Genomic DNA, 14,586 nt, shown 5'->3' with positions numbered 1-14,586 from the left:
AAAAAAAAAAAAAAAAGAAATTAATTTTAAAAAAGCATACTTAAAATTTTTTTTCTGTACAAAGGAATATTTTGTTTTTCAGTTCTATTTTCTGAAACAGAATTTCATGTATCCCAGGCTGCCTTTGAACTTGTCATATGGCCAGGATGACCTTTGACTTCTGTTCCTCCTACCTCCTTCTCCCTCTGAGTGTTGGGATTATGGGCACGCATCCCTAAGCCAGTTTTATGAGGTGCTAAAGACTAAAGCCACAGTCTATCTCAGGCATGCTACCCAAACACTCTACCAACTGAGCTAAATCCCCAGACCCAAAAGACTATTTTAGGCATGCAAGGGAACATGGAGAATAACCTTAGCTGTCCAGAATAAGCCAAAGAGGCCAAAGAAGATGGGTCAATGGAATAAGCAGTGGACTCAAATGCACACAAGTGCTGGTGGCTTCTCTCAGTCCACTATATTGTGGCACAGAAGGCAATGTCCCAAGTGCAAACAGGACAGCAAGAGCATCCTGCTTTAGTGCAGGCTGCTGCTGTGTCATCACTCACCTGTGCCATTGGCTAAGCCACTGCTGCTAGGGTTCTTCCCAGGCTGGCGGTGGCGGTTCCTAGCGCCAGGGCTTTGTTCACTGGCTGCTGTGGCTGTCCTGGCTGAGCCACCTGAGTGTCTGTGCGTCCTGGGGGTGCAGAGTAGAAATCAAACCGACATAAGTCACTGTGAGAAAGAAAGACGCTTCCCCTCTCTTGCTATTTATTAGAAACGGGACCTGTAGCCACTCCAGCTTTTCACTTAATAGGAGCTGGCTCTGAGCAGAGACCCACGGAAGCTTCCTTCTTGGTAAAAACCAAAAAGGCAGCTTTGTGCAAACTTTTCCACTTGAAGTAAACAAATCTGGAGCAAATCACCCCCACATTTGAAATAACTGGCAAATACCCTGTGACCATCACATTATTTTTATTGGGCCTAAGTGTTAGAAATAAACAAAAATCTCTGCACAGATGGTTGATGAAATATTTCTCCTACTAGGTAAAAGGGCCCCCAAACTTCTGCAAATCAACTTTCTCTGTCACTGGAAGGATAATTAGGTGGTGAGAAGTAATGCATATGGCGGCGGCACAGCATACCTAGAGAAGCCACTCAGCAGCCCTGCAGAGTGAGAGACAGCACAGAAGCGGACCTAACCACAGAGGTGGGAGGACCCAGCAGAAACCTAGCTGACCTCTGCTCAGAGCACAGAGCAGGGAGGATAAGGTATTCTTGGGCTTGCTTTATAGATTGCCTTCATTCCACTCTGTGAAAACTCCTAACTTCTAAGTTTCTCTGCTTGTCGGTTTGGCTCTTTCATTAACAGACATTCTCTCTCAGTATGCCCACAGTCATTGCATCTGCAATGACCAGACGGCTTAAATGCCACTGAATGAAGACAAGTCTGCTTCTTTCCAGGAAAGGAAAGAAAGGTTGAAAAACAGCCTACACCACAGGGCGCAAGGCGGAAGAACCATCGACAACAGACTGGATCACAGTGACCCCAGAGGAAAACCATATGCACTAAGTTACACCCCATGACCTGGGCCCTGCACTTTAAGGTACCATTTCCCTCAGCACAGCCACTCTGACAGGGGCTCTATTGCCTTCATTTACAGATACATACACAAACAACAGGAAGTTCTACAGAGGGAAGCTTGGACAGCCCCCCCTCCAGCCCCTCCCCACCCGGGAGAAGGGCAATGGATTGGGGGGCAGTAGATGGGGGGAGGGGGTCTGTTGACTCTCTCTGGAGCTACTTTCTCCCAATAATGGGCAAGTGGCAAGCTGTGACTTCTTACAGAGTTCAATGCTGGGAGAAACAGCCACCAGAGTCCCCTGTTGCTGAGTACTCTCCAGCCGGCTGGGACTGACAGACCAGTGGCACAGAGAGCAGCCAGCTTTGCAGGTTAGGAACCATCCCACCACACACTTGCTCAGGAAAAGATCCTTTTCAGCTTCTTGCTTTTTTCATGTCAGGGTTTCTCCATGTGGTGCTGGCTGTCCTGGAACTTGCTCTGTAGGCCAGGCTGGCCTCGAACTCAAGAGCTCCGCCTGCCTCTGCCTACTGAGTGCTGGGATTAAAGGCGTTCAGCAGCAGCACCACCACTACGCTGCCGTCCCCTCTACCCCTGCCCCAGATTTCCATAAAGGATTCTTGTGACTAGCTGGACATAAACCAAACTACGAACGGTGATTGCCTTGGGAGCTGTGTAGGGGTGCTGTGCTTTCGGTTTTGGTATTCTTAATTTTTCTTGGAGCTTGTATACTTCTGATAAGGAAAAGAACCCATAAAAGGTTTTATTTTATTTTATTTTTTTAAGAGAAAGAACAGTTGTCCTTGGAGTAGTGAGTGTGTGTATGTGGTTGTGTGCGTGCGTGCGTGCAGAGGCAAATGTGGTGGCACACATCTGTTACGCTAGCACACAGGAACCTGAGTCAGAAGGATTGCTGACGGTTTGAGAACAGCTTGGGTCACACAGCAAGTACCAGACCAAGAGCTACAAAATGAAATTTTATCTTTTAAAAACAAAGTTGGTAATGGTGTCACACACCTTTAAGCCCAGCACGGAGGAGGCTGATCTACAAAGGGAGCTCCAGGCAAGCCAAGGCCATGGGGCAAAACCTTGTCTCAAAACCAAACAAATACAGTGAAAGTGAGTAAGAACAGAGACAGAAAGACAGACAGACTTCAAGACCCAGCAAACTCTGAATCCACACTACGTAAAGCCAGTGTGGTCATCAGAAGCTGAAGAGAGGACACAACTCAGCCATTAAGGTAAGGGCTCAGTTCAGACTTCCTTCCTGTTCCATCTTATTTCTCCTCACACTAATTTCACAAATCAAAAAACTGCCAGCCATACCTCAAAGAATTTCAAAGCCCCATTGGTGGGAAGAAATGTTAGTACTAAGCACTTCGCAAAAACAGAAATTGTACCCAGCAGTTGTGCGGGAAAGGCGTCTGCAGCAACTGTCCAGGGTGGCTCAGTGTGCACGGTTGAGGGCAGAGAGCTTGAGAGAGAGATGAAGCTAGCTAGTGAAGGTTTATTCCAGCCAAGATTCCTCTTCCACAGACAACAGAAGACCTTCCTGGGAGGTCCCTCAGGGAGTAGAGGCAGCAAGGCCGCTGTCAGACACACAGGCCATGACAAACCCGATTATTTTCCTTGCCGTCTTCGTAGAGCAGTGGGGGAATATGGCTAACAGGGTGGGGCTCATGGCTCTCCTGGCTCCTCCCCTCCCCTCTTCCACGAAAGGGCATGTGGTCAGAGTCGACAGAGAATACTTTCAGAAATGTTTAACCACTAATGATAGCAGCTTACCCTGAATGACAGGCTGGAGCAGGGCCGGGATTAGCCCATAAATCAGGGGCAGCTGGGACCACTTTGCATGAATTGCTGCCTCCCAGCTGAGCCAACTGCCACTATCACCCCCGCCCCCAGACACCACACCAAACTAACTCTAACTCTCTATTTCTCTCTCTCTGTCTCTCTCTCTGTATCTCTCTACCTCTCTCCCCCTCCCTCTTCTTGCCCTCGCATTACCCTAAAACAAGACCATCACAGAGAAGACAAAGCCTTACCAATTGAGGAAAATCTCTTCAGCAGTTTTCTCTCCTGGGTTGCTCACTCAACCCTTAAAAGATGCGATTGTGTTGTGATTACAAACTGGCTCACTCACCGAAACCACAAACCACAGGCCAAAATAGCACTAGGACAAACTCGAGGCAACGGAGAGGAGATGAGCTGGCCTCTGCCACAGACATCCTGGCTTCAGCTCTGCAATGACTTCAACCTTGGCTTTATCCCCCTCCACACTGTAGGGGCAAGAAGTCTCTATGAAGCCCCCTCTCCTACATACACACACACACACACACACACACACACACACACCAGGCAATGAGGAGACAGCTTAACCACCATGCCAGTCAGGCCAAACTCCACAATGGTTTCAAGTTGCCCAGTTACGGAAACTTAGCTGTTTCTGTCAAATCCTTCTTCAAATGTTGGAAATACCCTTACCTCAGTTCCTCCATCAGGAACTGAAGGCACCAAGCAACGCCAATCAAGGCCAGAGCCTGGGATTCTCTCCACACTCCTCAAAATGGTCCTGAAGCAGAGGAGGTCTCAGGCAACTCTTGACTCTCATCTCAGTCCTGAAACTTCATCTGTATCCTGACAACCACAGCCTTAGATGTCTTGAGACATCTTGTCTCATCCTTCTTGTGAATCACTGAATTGTTACTCAACTGTCACCTCTGACTGCCAGTCCCTGACCCCAGGGAGCCGACAACACAGTGAAATACACTGCCCTGCAGGCTTGCTCCAACACACGTGCATTGCAGGATATTTGATCACTCTCTGTACCCCGAAATTGTGTTATTTATGGAAAACAAACTGTTTCTAGTTGTGGTGTGGCTCAGCCCTTAGCACACACCTTTAAACCCTCTGGCCTTAGTACACACCTTTAAATTCCAAAACAATGAAGGTAAAGTTAGTTTGTAGAAGGAATCCCCCATGTTTGAAAGTGATGGCAGAGAAAGGGACAAATCAGAGAAAGATTTAACAGAACAGGATCTGCCTAACCCACGAGAAGAGCGAGAGACCCAGGAGAGGGCAGTGCAGAGGGAGGGGCAGCTTTATCAGGATAGGGGTATAAAGACGGGTTGCAGAGAGAAAGAGAGCAAGCTAGACACAGATGAAGACAGAACGAGCTAGAGAACAAGGAGACAGAAGATTAGAACACATTGCCAAAGTTAGTATGAGGCCAAGCAGCAATTCAGTCAGAAACTGAGAGAAGCCAGATTGAATCAGTCAGTGTGGAGAGGAGTTTGAACCAGCCAGCTTTCAGCAAGAGCTAGAAAGGGTGAGCTTATTCAGCAGTAAGTCTCAGAAGCTGAAAACAGTCTATGTTAATAAGATTGTACGGAGGCTAGAAGCTTCCAGGACTAGGCCTGCATTAGCAGACGGAGGCAGTAAGTCTTGGAGATGACAATCACATCAAGTGAATAAAAGATACTTTTATAGACTCATGTGTCCATAATGCTGCTGTGACAAACTGTTCTTTCAAAGACACCATCAAGAATGAGGGGTCCTGAGCATTAGATGATCTTAGGTGCCTTGGTTTCTCAGTGACTAAGAGCACTAGATGCTCTTCCTGATACCCAGGTTCAGTTCCCAGCACCTGATTCAGTCTGCTCACTCATGTATCTAACTCCAGCTCCGAGGAGCCCTGAGGCCTCTGTCCTTAACCAGAGTCAGCACTCACTACTGTGCACACATGCACGTGTAAATACGCACACCTACACATAATTAAAAATAAGTCTTAAGACATTAAATTAAAAACCAATGAAAAGACAGTCCGTGGACTGCAAGTACAGAACATCAAAAGGATTTTTCTCTAGAACACACAATGTCTCAAACTTAACAGCAAGTTAATTGAGTATTTTAGAAGTAAAAGGTGTGAACAGACTCTTCATCAAAGGCCTGCCGACAGGAAAGAAACACAAAAGCATCACCAGCAAGCACCCTGAGTTCTTAGGGAAATGTAAGCTAAAACGGATAATGAGGTATTTTTGTTTTCTTGTTGTGATTTGTTTTTATTTTGAGACAGAGTCTCACTTTGTAGACTAGGCTGGCCTCACACACAAAGACCCAGCCACCTCTGCCTCTCTAGTACTGGGATTAAAGGTAAGTCTGTCTTATTTCATAACTTAAAAATAATAGTGGTGGGCCGGGCAGTGGTGGCGCACACCTTTAATCTCAGCACTTGGGAGGCAGAGGCAGGCAGATTTCTGAGTTCAAGGCCAGCCTGGTCTACAGAGTGAGTTCCAGCACAGTCAGGGCTATACAGAAAAACCCTGTCTCAAAACAAACAAACAAACAAATAAATAAATAGCGAAGGGCTCAGCGGTTAAGAGCACTGGCTGCTCTTCCAGAGGTCCTGAGTTCAATTCCCAGCAACCACATGGTATATCATAAACATCTATAACGGGATCTGATGCCCTCTTTTGGTGTGTCTGAAGACAGCTACAGTGTACTTACATATAATAATAAATAAATCTTTGAGCTAGAGCGAGCAGGGCCAGAGCAAGCAAGGCTGGAGTTCAATTCCCAACAACTACATGATGGCTCACAACCATCTGTACAGGTACAGTGTACTCGTATACATAAAATAAATTGTTTAAAAAATAATAACAATAATATTTAAAAAACAAACAAAAACAAAAATAATAGTGGTAATAGTTTGTATATTTCAGTCACAATAGAACTATCTCACTAACAGAGAAAAAATAAAAGTTGTAAACGGCAGGTAACTTGCAGAGAAGGAATAGCACAGGTATACAGGAGGCACTTTGATGGGACTGTGACTTAAGTCAAGCCTAAGACCCTACAAACATCTCTGTTGGTGAATGTGGCGATTCCTTAAAGCTGAGCGCTGGCTGAATCCCAGATACCAAGCATGCTGCTCTCTCTCAGTGATAGACCTGGGACATGGAGTTCTTTGACCTTAGGTCTGCCCATTGGTGCAGGAAAGAGAAGTTTAAGGAGTTAACAACTGATGATTTTCCTTTCATTCAATCAAACAAGCAGACATTAAACCAGCCTAATACATGTGTCCCATCTGTGTGACCTAATACATGTGTCCCATCTGTGTGACCTAATACATGTGTCCCATCTGTGTGACCTAATACATGTGTTCATCTGTGTGACCTAATACATGTGTTCATCTGTGTGACCTAATACATGTGTCCCATCTGTGTGACCTAATACATGTGTCCCGTCTGTGTGACCAGAAGCAACCCCACTTGCCTGGGCACTAGAATCCAGAGGGTACCTGCCCACCATACTCTCCTCGCCTCAGACTCTTAGCTGGTCACTGTCTATTAATAGCAGCATGGGAAAAAAAGTTAAATGGAGCTGGGCCAGTTTCCAGTAAGAATCAGCAAGAAATGGGCATTTAAAATAGAAGTAGAGAAGAGACAAAAAGGGGTGGGGGGTGGGGAGAGAGGTTTGAGGCAAGTGGTGACAGGAAAAGGAGCTCCTCTCCCATTCCAATAGGCAAGCCTACCCTACCCTACCCTCGCCTTCTCAGAGCTCCTCACTCAAACACAGCTTTAAAAAGAGGAAGAAAGAAAGAAAGAAAGAAAGGAAGGAAGGAAGGAAGGAAGAAAGAAAGAAAGAAAGAAAGAAAGAAAGAAAGAAAGAAAGAAAGAAAGAAAGAGAGGTGAACAGGCTGGTGAGGCAAGGAAGGCCCAATTAGCGCTAAAACGAGAGCATGAGTCACCCCCAGAGTAATTACGGCCCCACTCTGCACACTACCTCTAAGCTGCAGGCCTCAGAAATGACAGGGAAAGAAGACACAGCACTGCTCCAAGTCCATTTTAACTCCAGTAAGACAAATGATCGGCTTCTGCTCAGCCTGGAGGAGACAGCAATGCTCTCAATGGCTGCTACTGTGCTGGACCAAGGTCTCCCTAAGAAAGAATTAATTGTCCCTTGTGAACTCCTACTTCAGGTCGCATGCTGAGCTTCGATGATTGGAAAACCCCACTCTGCCAAACTCACAAGGCAGCTCAAGTTCAGAATGGAGGAAATGAGCCAGCACAGCACTGGAAGATGTAAGAAAGGCCCCAGGACAGAGGCAGCAACATGAAAGACTGTCAGAACCAGCACTAAAGGACATGGGACCCTCACACAGGAATCTGTCCTGTGGGCCATCAACCTCCATTAACACACAAGAGGAATCTGCAGAAAGTTGGAACACCAAGCTGTCTGTCCAACCTCTCTTCCTACTGGCACTTACCCTGGCCTCCCACTGCCTCCCTGGCTGACAGTTCTAATCCTGAAGGAACTGACTACTGAGCGGGCTCTAGTGTCCGGCCCTAGTATACGCCCTAGTATAGCGGGGGGTTCTCTACCTCCACAGATTCAATCAACTGGGGATCAAAAAGAACTGGGGGGAGCATACATAATGAAGACAGACTTTATTTTCTGATATTATTCCTTAAACTATTTGCATGGCCTTTAAAGGGTTTATAGAGAGTGACTTAATGCATATGGGAAGATTTAGGTAAGTTACATGGTCACGCCACCTTACCTGTGAGACCTGAGTGTCTATGAATTTTAGTCTAGGGAGGATCAGGAAATCAGTCCCCAGGGCTAGTGAGAGGCAACTGTACTGGGGACACAGTGAGTTATTTCTAACTGTTCTGACGTGACAAGTCACAAAGGCAGACATGCAGCAGGAGGGAGGGAAGAAAGGAATGGCATTCCCTAGCTGCTGCTGTGCCCTCCTACCCGAAAGCTACAGGTCTCCGCTCATCTGCTCACCTGCACACTTTTCCTTGGATGCTCAACCCACCTGGACGGAAAGCCAAATCCTAGGTCTTAGCATGTGTGCTTCATCTAGTGCAAATCCGCTCTCAGCTGCAATGTGGCTGTGTCCTAAGTCCTCATCATTTCCCTATGGAACTCTGACTTCAAATTTGTATTTGTTTTTGCTTCTGTTAGTTTAACATCTGTCTTCAATAAGGTCCATGAAAGAGGAACCATGTCTGGTTTTGTGACTCTCCATAGGCAGCACCTAATTTGACTTCATTGGAGGCAGTTAAGAAACAGTGGTCTGATGAATGAGAAAGGCAAGCCTGGTCCAGAAGCACGCTCAAGCCTGTAATCTGTCTACTTGTAGATGCTGTCACTCACCCCCTCCGCGCCCCCAACTCTTCCAATCCTGAAATCAACCCACAAGGCACATATCGCTACTAGGAAGATCACTGTGCCCATGAGTCAGACTAGTAAAATTCTAATGAGACAGACAGACACACAGACAGAGATAGGGATAGCCTCTCTGCCAAAGGCTAGAATTCCCCACTGCTAGTGTTTGGTATTGTTCTCCACAAAGGCTGACCCTAAACAGCACATGAAACGATCAAGCATCAGAACTCACTTCATTAGACGCATACGAACGGCTTCCACATCAGCTCCTAGCTCTGGTTTCATTTTGCAGGTTATTCTCTAACTGTAATTTTCTTTTTTTAAAGGCTTCCTTATTTTATGTATATGAACACTCTGTTTTCATGCACAGCAGGAGAAAGAATCAGATTACACTACAGACGGTGAACTCAGGACCTCTGGAAGAGCAGCCAGTGCTCTTTACCACTGAGCCATCATCCCTCCAGCCCCTTCTCTTCTAACAGTAATTTTCAAGCAAAGCCTAGCACACAATCACAGGCAAGAGCTAAGTGACTCACTGTGGTAAGCACGATTCTGAGTGATCTCTCTTCCTCCCCCCTCCTCCCTTCCCCTCCTCCTCCCTTCTTCTCCTCCCCCCTCCTCCTTTCTCCCCCTCCCCTTCTTTCCTCCCCTCTCCTTCCTCGCCTCTCCTCTCCTCTCCCCTCCAATATACCTTTACCCTGATGCCTAAAACCTGTGAGTGTGGCATTACCCACTGTGAGCAAACTATACCAGAAACACAGACACGTTTACATCTTTCCACAATGTCAGCTGTGTCGGTTCTGCCAGCTGCATTTCACCAAGCATTTCTTAATTTCACTTGATATTGTGGCCATTCACAACCACCGGCTATTTATTTTATTACAATCTTATTTACAAATATTAACTCTCCAATCACACATTACCTTTTCACAGTTTTCTCTTTCATTCTCCCTATCTCCTCTCTCTCTCTCTTTGTCCTTTCTGTTTCTGTCTGTCTGAATGGAAGTTCCATCCTCTCTGGTGACACTAGCTTATGTCAGGCTGATATATTACTAGTCATACAGATGAGAAGGATGCAGCAATCTACCCAGATCTCTGGCTAACTTTGATTTTCACAGTGCTAATACTTTGTGGAAGTTATCAGCCTTTGCCTCACAGATATTAGCTGTTTCTTATACAGACACTATATAGAGCCATTTCACCTTAGTTTTTTGACTCAAAAAATGGAGCAAATTGTTCTTTTATAAAATAAAGAAACACAATGCCCCATCTCTAAGAGAAGTGCTTTCTCCAGCATGTGGCAGAAGAGAAGAATTAAGACTCAGTGCTCCAGGGAGCGGCCCCACCGTTCCTGGCCTAAGGAACTAAAGAGACAAGTAGAAAGATGCAAAGGTACTAATTCTCAAACACACAGCTGTGTGGTGACATCAGTGCAGTCCTTGCATGGTGCCCCATCTCACCCGAGGTCCCAGGACCTCTTCCATTAAGGCCTCTCTTTGGAATCCCTGCCCATCGCCAGGGGACAACAGTACAGGAACTGGCTCCTTTGTGAGGCGCATGCTTTCAAGGCCCAATAAGCACTCGAGAATTTGGGCAACTACCTATGAGACTTGACTGGTCTTCAAAGGTTAGAAATATTCTTTTCTGGTAGATTCAGAGAACTGCCTTTATACATTCTTTCCTGAAACAAGACTTGGTTACCTGGCAACTCATCTGTGGGTTAGGGTCAGCCTTATAAAAGCTGTAAGGATCTGAAAAAAAGAGTCTATGAAAATGTTCAATATGGAAAATATCAAGCATGGAGAGAAAGGCACCAGATGGAACATGAGAAACGGGCTAAGCTGTGAGATCTCCACTTGTGAAAGGGACTCAATGTCTGGGAAAAGGCCAGGGAGTTTAAAAAACACAAAGTCCCCTCCACCCATGCTCCTGTACCGTGCTCTCTCTCACACCTCAGAGCAAGGGTGCAAAGGAATGTAAACCAGTAGGCAAGACCCACCCTCAAGTCCTGGCAAATGACCCACAGAAACACAAGGCTCTTTCAGCTCAGCAAACACCAAGCGAGTTGAGCGAGTTGCGGCTACGTGCAGCAAGGCACTACCCTGGGCTCCACCTGGGATACAAAGACAAATGGGGTGCTCGCAGCCCACCCACGCCCGAGATACTCATCCTGGAGTCTCAGTCCACTCTCCCTGCATTCCTCCTCCTGCAAGAAAACCAACAAACTACGGAAGACGAAGAAATTCCTAATGACTCTCTCGTCCATCGTTCTCTAAGTGTAAAGTGTTATGATTTAACTGAAAGCCCTAGAACCTATATTGGTGGAAGGAGAAAACGGACTTCTGCAAATTGTCTGACCTCCACATGTAAACACACACACACACACACACTGAAAGCCATTTTCTTTTTAAAGGAGACACAAAAATAAGTATTTGTACCCTATCCTACTTTGGGTCTTCACTAATTTCTTTTTTTCCTCCCTGTTATAAACACAGTTCCCCTTCAAGGGCCATTTGTAAGGACATGCCATAGATCCAATGCATAGAAATGCTAGCAGTCATCAAAACATCCAACAGAAAGTGTGCACACAGGGAGTGCACGGGCACTTCGAGCCTCTCCACACAGCCAGTCTCAGAATGTGACAATCAGTCATAAAGTGAGTTGGAAACACCCTCCACTCACCAAGATTCTTGTTTGTTTGTTTGTTTGTTTGTTTGTTTTGGAGGCTTCTTTTGAGAAAGTTCTCTCTCTCTTTTCTTTTTTATTGAAATGGGTTCTCGCTATGAAAGACAGACTGGACTGGCTTGAAGTTCACCATCCTCCTATTTGGGTCCCCTAAAAGTAAGAATTACAGGGCACTCCCTCACACTCCTGCACCCATCTTAGACTAAATGTTCAGGAAAATCAAACAGGCAGGACAGACAGACAGACTTTATGAAGCATAATGATGGAAATGAGTTCAAACAAACCATGAATCACATGAAAGATAAACAGGCCAACTGACAGTGCAAAACTACAAATGATCATGACTGGGTTTCTTTTGCTTAAAAATCAGTAAATGCTGGCATAAGAAACAGCACCTAGAGTATAAAGACCCTCGGAAAAGGCTGACCTTAACTGGACGGGGGCATAAATACCACACAGGGTCAGTGAGACAGCTCTGGAGGTGAAGGTGCCTGCTGCCTTGCTGGAGGACCTCAGTTTGTTCCCTAGAGCCTACATGGTAGAACAAGAAACTAAGCAAAAATACACACAATCAATCAATCAATCAATGTATAAAGACAAAACAAAACAAAATCATCTTTTTTTAATATAAAGAGAACAATGCCAAGTAGATCAATGAGCAGCCAGACGTAGGCAGCTTCACTAATATTAAACTAAAGGATTTCTTATACAATTTTTAAAATTAGAAGCAGGAGAAAGGGCTCAGCAGTTAAGAGCATTAGAGATTTTAATTTAGTTTCCAGTACTCAGTACCCACATCAGACCACCTTCAAACCCAAGGAGATCCAAGGTGCATGCACACTGTGGTACACAGACACTATAAACAGAAAGGCAGAGATATCGCATCTTCTCTGCAGGCATGCTAGACGAGCTGTAACTCCTGGACCTGACTGCCACTGCAGCCGACACGGAGCATCGGAGCATCGAGCATCGCATCTCCTAGAACTGGAGTCCCAGACAGAGGTGAGCCTAACACTCAGGCTAAATAACTGAAAGAAGTGGCTGGGGATGCAGCTCAGTGGTAGACAGCTTCCCAGCATGCAAGAGGGCCTGGCTTCATCCCCAGCACCCACACCCCACCCACCAACCCCGATACACCCATGCTTTCGCTCACTCCTTCAATGTTCAATCCCTTGCCCTAAGCCTCCTATATCACCTTTCCATGATGCCTCTCTTGAATACTTTGTTCCACTTTTATGGAATACATTTGTAATTCTTTGCATAAATCAAACTATCGAGAAGAGGCAATAAGACAAGGTCTGCTAGGTAGTCAAGCTGGCCTTACCTCCATCTCTGGATTACAGGCATATGCCACCACTTCTTTAAATAATAAATTTGAATGAAATTAGAAGAAAAAGGAACACTCTGAGACTCCCATAGAATGTGAGGCGCAGAACGTCTAGGACTAGGTCACAGTATTAAACCTACAGGTGGCACGAGAGGGTTTTTGGGTGGCTGTAATGATGACAGAATGCTGGAAACAGATTCCAGAGTGAGGGGAACTAATGAGGAACTAGAAAGATGGGAGGCACAAAGAATGTTGAAACCAGTATCTTCATTTAATTTCTAATAAGGTATAATAACTTAATGAAACCATAAAATAATATAATATTTATGTTTTAATTCTATGACAAAACGGGGGGAGCCTCAAATATAGAATTGTTTTAGCATTTGAAAGGAGCCATTCCTTTTATGCCATTAAGTTGGCTGTCACAAAGACAGTCACTAAGCCAAACCCCAATTACCACCTCCAGTAACTATGGTATCTTCCAGAGAGCTACGCCACTCCAGAGAACCTGAAGGAAAAGTCAGACCTCATCACACCAAGCACTGCCAGGAACAAGCACTCCAGCTTGTGCGCCTGCGTCTTCCCACCCATGTCTGCTCAGAGCATTAGCAGTCGGCTCTGCTCGCATCTTTCCACACACACACACCAAGCTGCCCATGTTTTGACTAAGGAGCCATTCCTCCAAGACCCACGTTCTCCTCACTGGCTTCTCTCTAGACCTTTGCCTTTTAGCCACAGATGTCTTGAGCTGACAAGTCCTATACTATCAGTCCTGCATTCTAACTTGTGGCCACATGTATCTCGGCCTTGTTGCCCATACCTGTGTCTCTGAGGTGAGGATGATGTTTCCCACAGCCAAGCCAACACTGCAGGGGATGTGACACACACCCTTCCCTGAGGTTCCTTTCTCTGTAGACACCACCACACTTTGTGAGTCTGAGATACCCTCTATTTCTCATCCTCCAGTCTCCTCCATGACTACATCTAGGTAGTTTCAAGTATTTTTTCGGTCTCCTCTCTATTCTACCAGTGCTCAAGGGTGGTCCTCGCTGATTCTTTCAGTTTCTCTGTGTAGACCAGGCTGGCCTGGAACTCAGAGATCCGCCTGTCTCTGCTTCCCAGGTGCTGGGATTAAAGGCGTGCGCCATGACTGCTGGGTATCCTCACTGATCATTTAAACAAGCAAACAAGCAAAGCCAATACAGACTCGAGAACAGGAAGCCAGCAGTTGAAATTATGATGTCCAAATGATCTAAACTAGGTTTATTCTTTAGTCGGGATGGCCTGTTTTCATATGGAGACTTGCTTTGGTCCAGACTGTGGAGACTTAAAAGTATTAAGAGTCAGCCAGGCCCAACACATAGCATCCTGTGTGGCACTGCAGGGTCACCTACACAGGACCAAGGTCTGTGTGGGAACTGTCCCCAGCCAGGTGGCTCCTGATGCATTCCTGCACTCTACCCTGATGGCCCTGGCCTCTGATGCTGCTGGTTTGGGGGACAGAGTAGGTTTCACCACAGGGTGGCATGGGAGCTATGCTATGGAACCTGCTGGCCACAGACTGACAAGGGGCAGACTGGCAGGGAAGGGGCATGACTCAAAGGGCTTTGTCACAGATACTAAAGTTCCCAAGACCAAAAAAAAAAAAAAAAAAAAAAAAAGTCAGCCAGGTGGTGGCATGTGCCTTTAATTCTGGCACTTGCGAGACAGAGGGCAGGTAAGCAGAGCTTTGAGCCAGCCTGGTCTATATAGTGAATTTCAGGACAGCCAGAGCTACACACGTGAGACCCTGTCTTAGGAGGGAAAAGTGTACATTTCTTTGAGGACCAGAAATCC

At 46.0% G+C, this 14,586-nt stretch overlaps 1 protein-coding gene across 1 annotated transcript in view; it reads right to left on the bottom strand.

Annotated features, from left to right (window-relative positions):
- The window catches only part of Wwp2 (WW domain containing E3 ubiquitin protein ligase 2), a 118,073-nt gene that overhangs the window by 50,343 nt on the left and 53,144 nt on the right, over positions 1 to 14,586 (bottom strand). The window contains exon 7 of the mRNA XM_021171082.2: positions 546 to 673. Coding sequence (XP_021026741.1) covers positions 546 to 673 — 128 coding nt within the window. The remainder of the gene's footprint in view (positions 1 to 545; positions 674 to 14,586) is intronic.

Source organism: Mus caroli, chromosome 8 (genome assembly GCF_900094665.2).
Source record: "Mus caroli chromosome 8, CAROLI_EIJ_v1.1, whole genome shotgun sequence".
NCBI lineage: Eukaryota > Metazoa > Chordata > Mammalia > Rodentia > Muridae > Mus > Mus caroli.
Note: the sequence above shows the minus strand (reverse complement) of the source record. Positions and strands in the feature narration are given on the sequence as shown.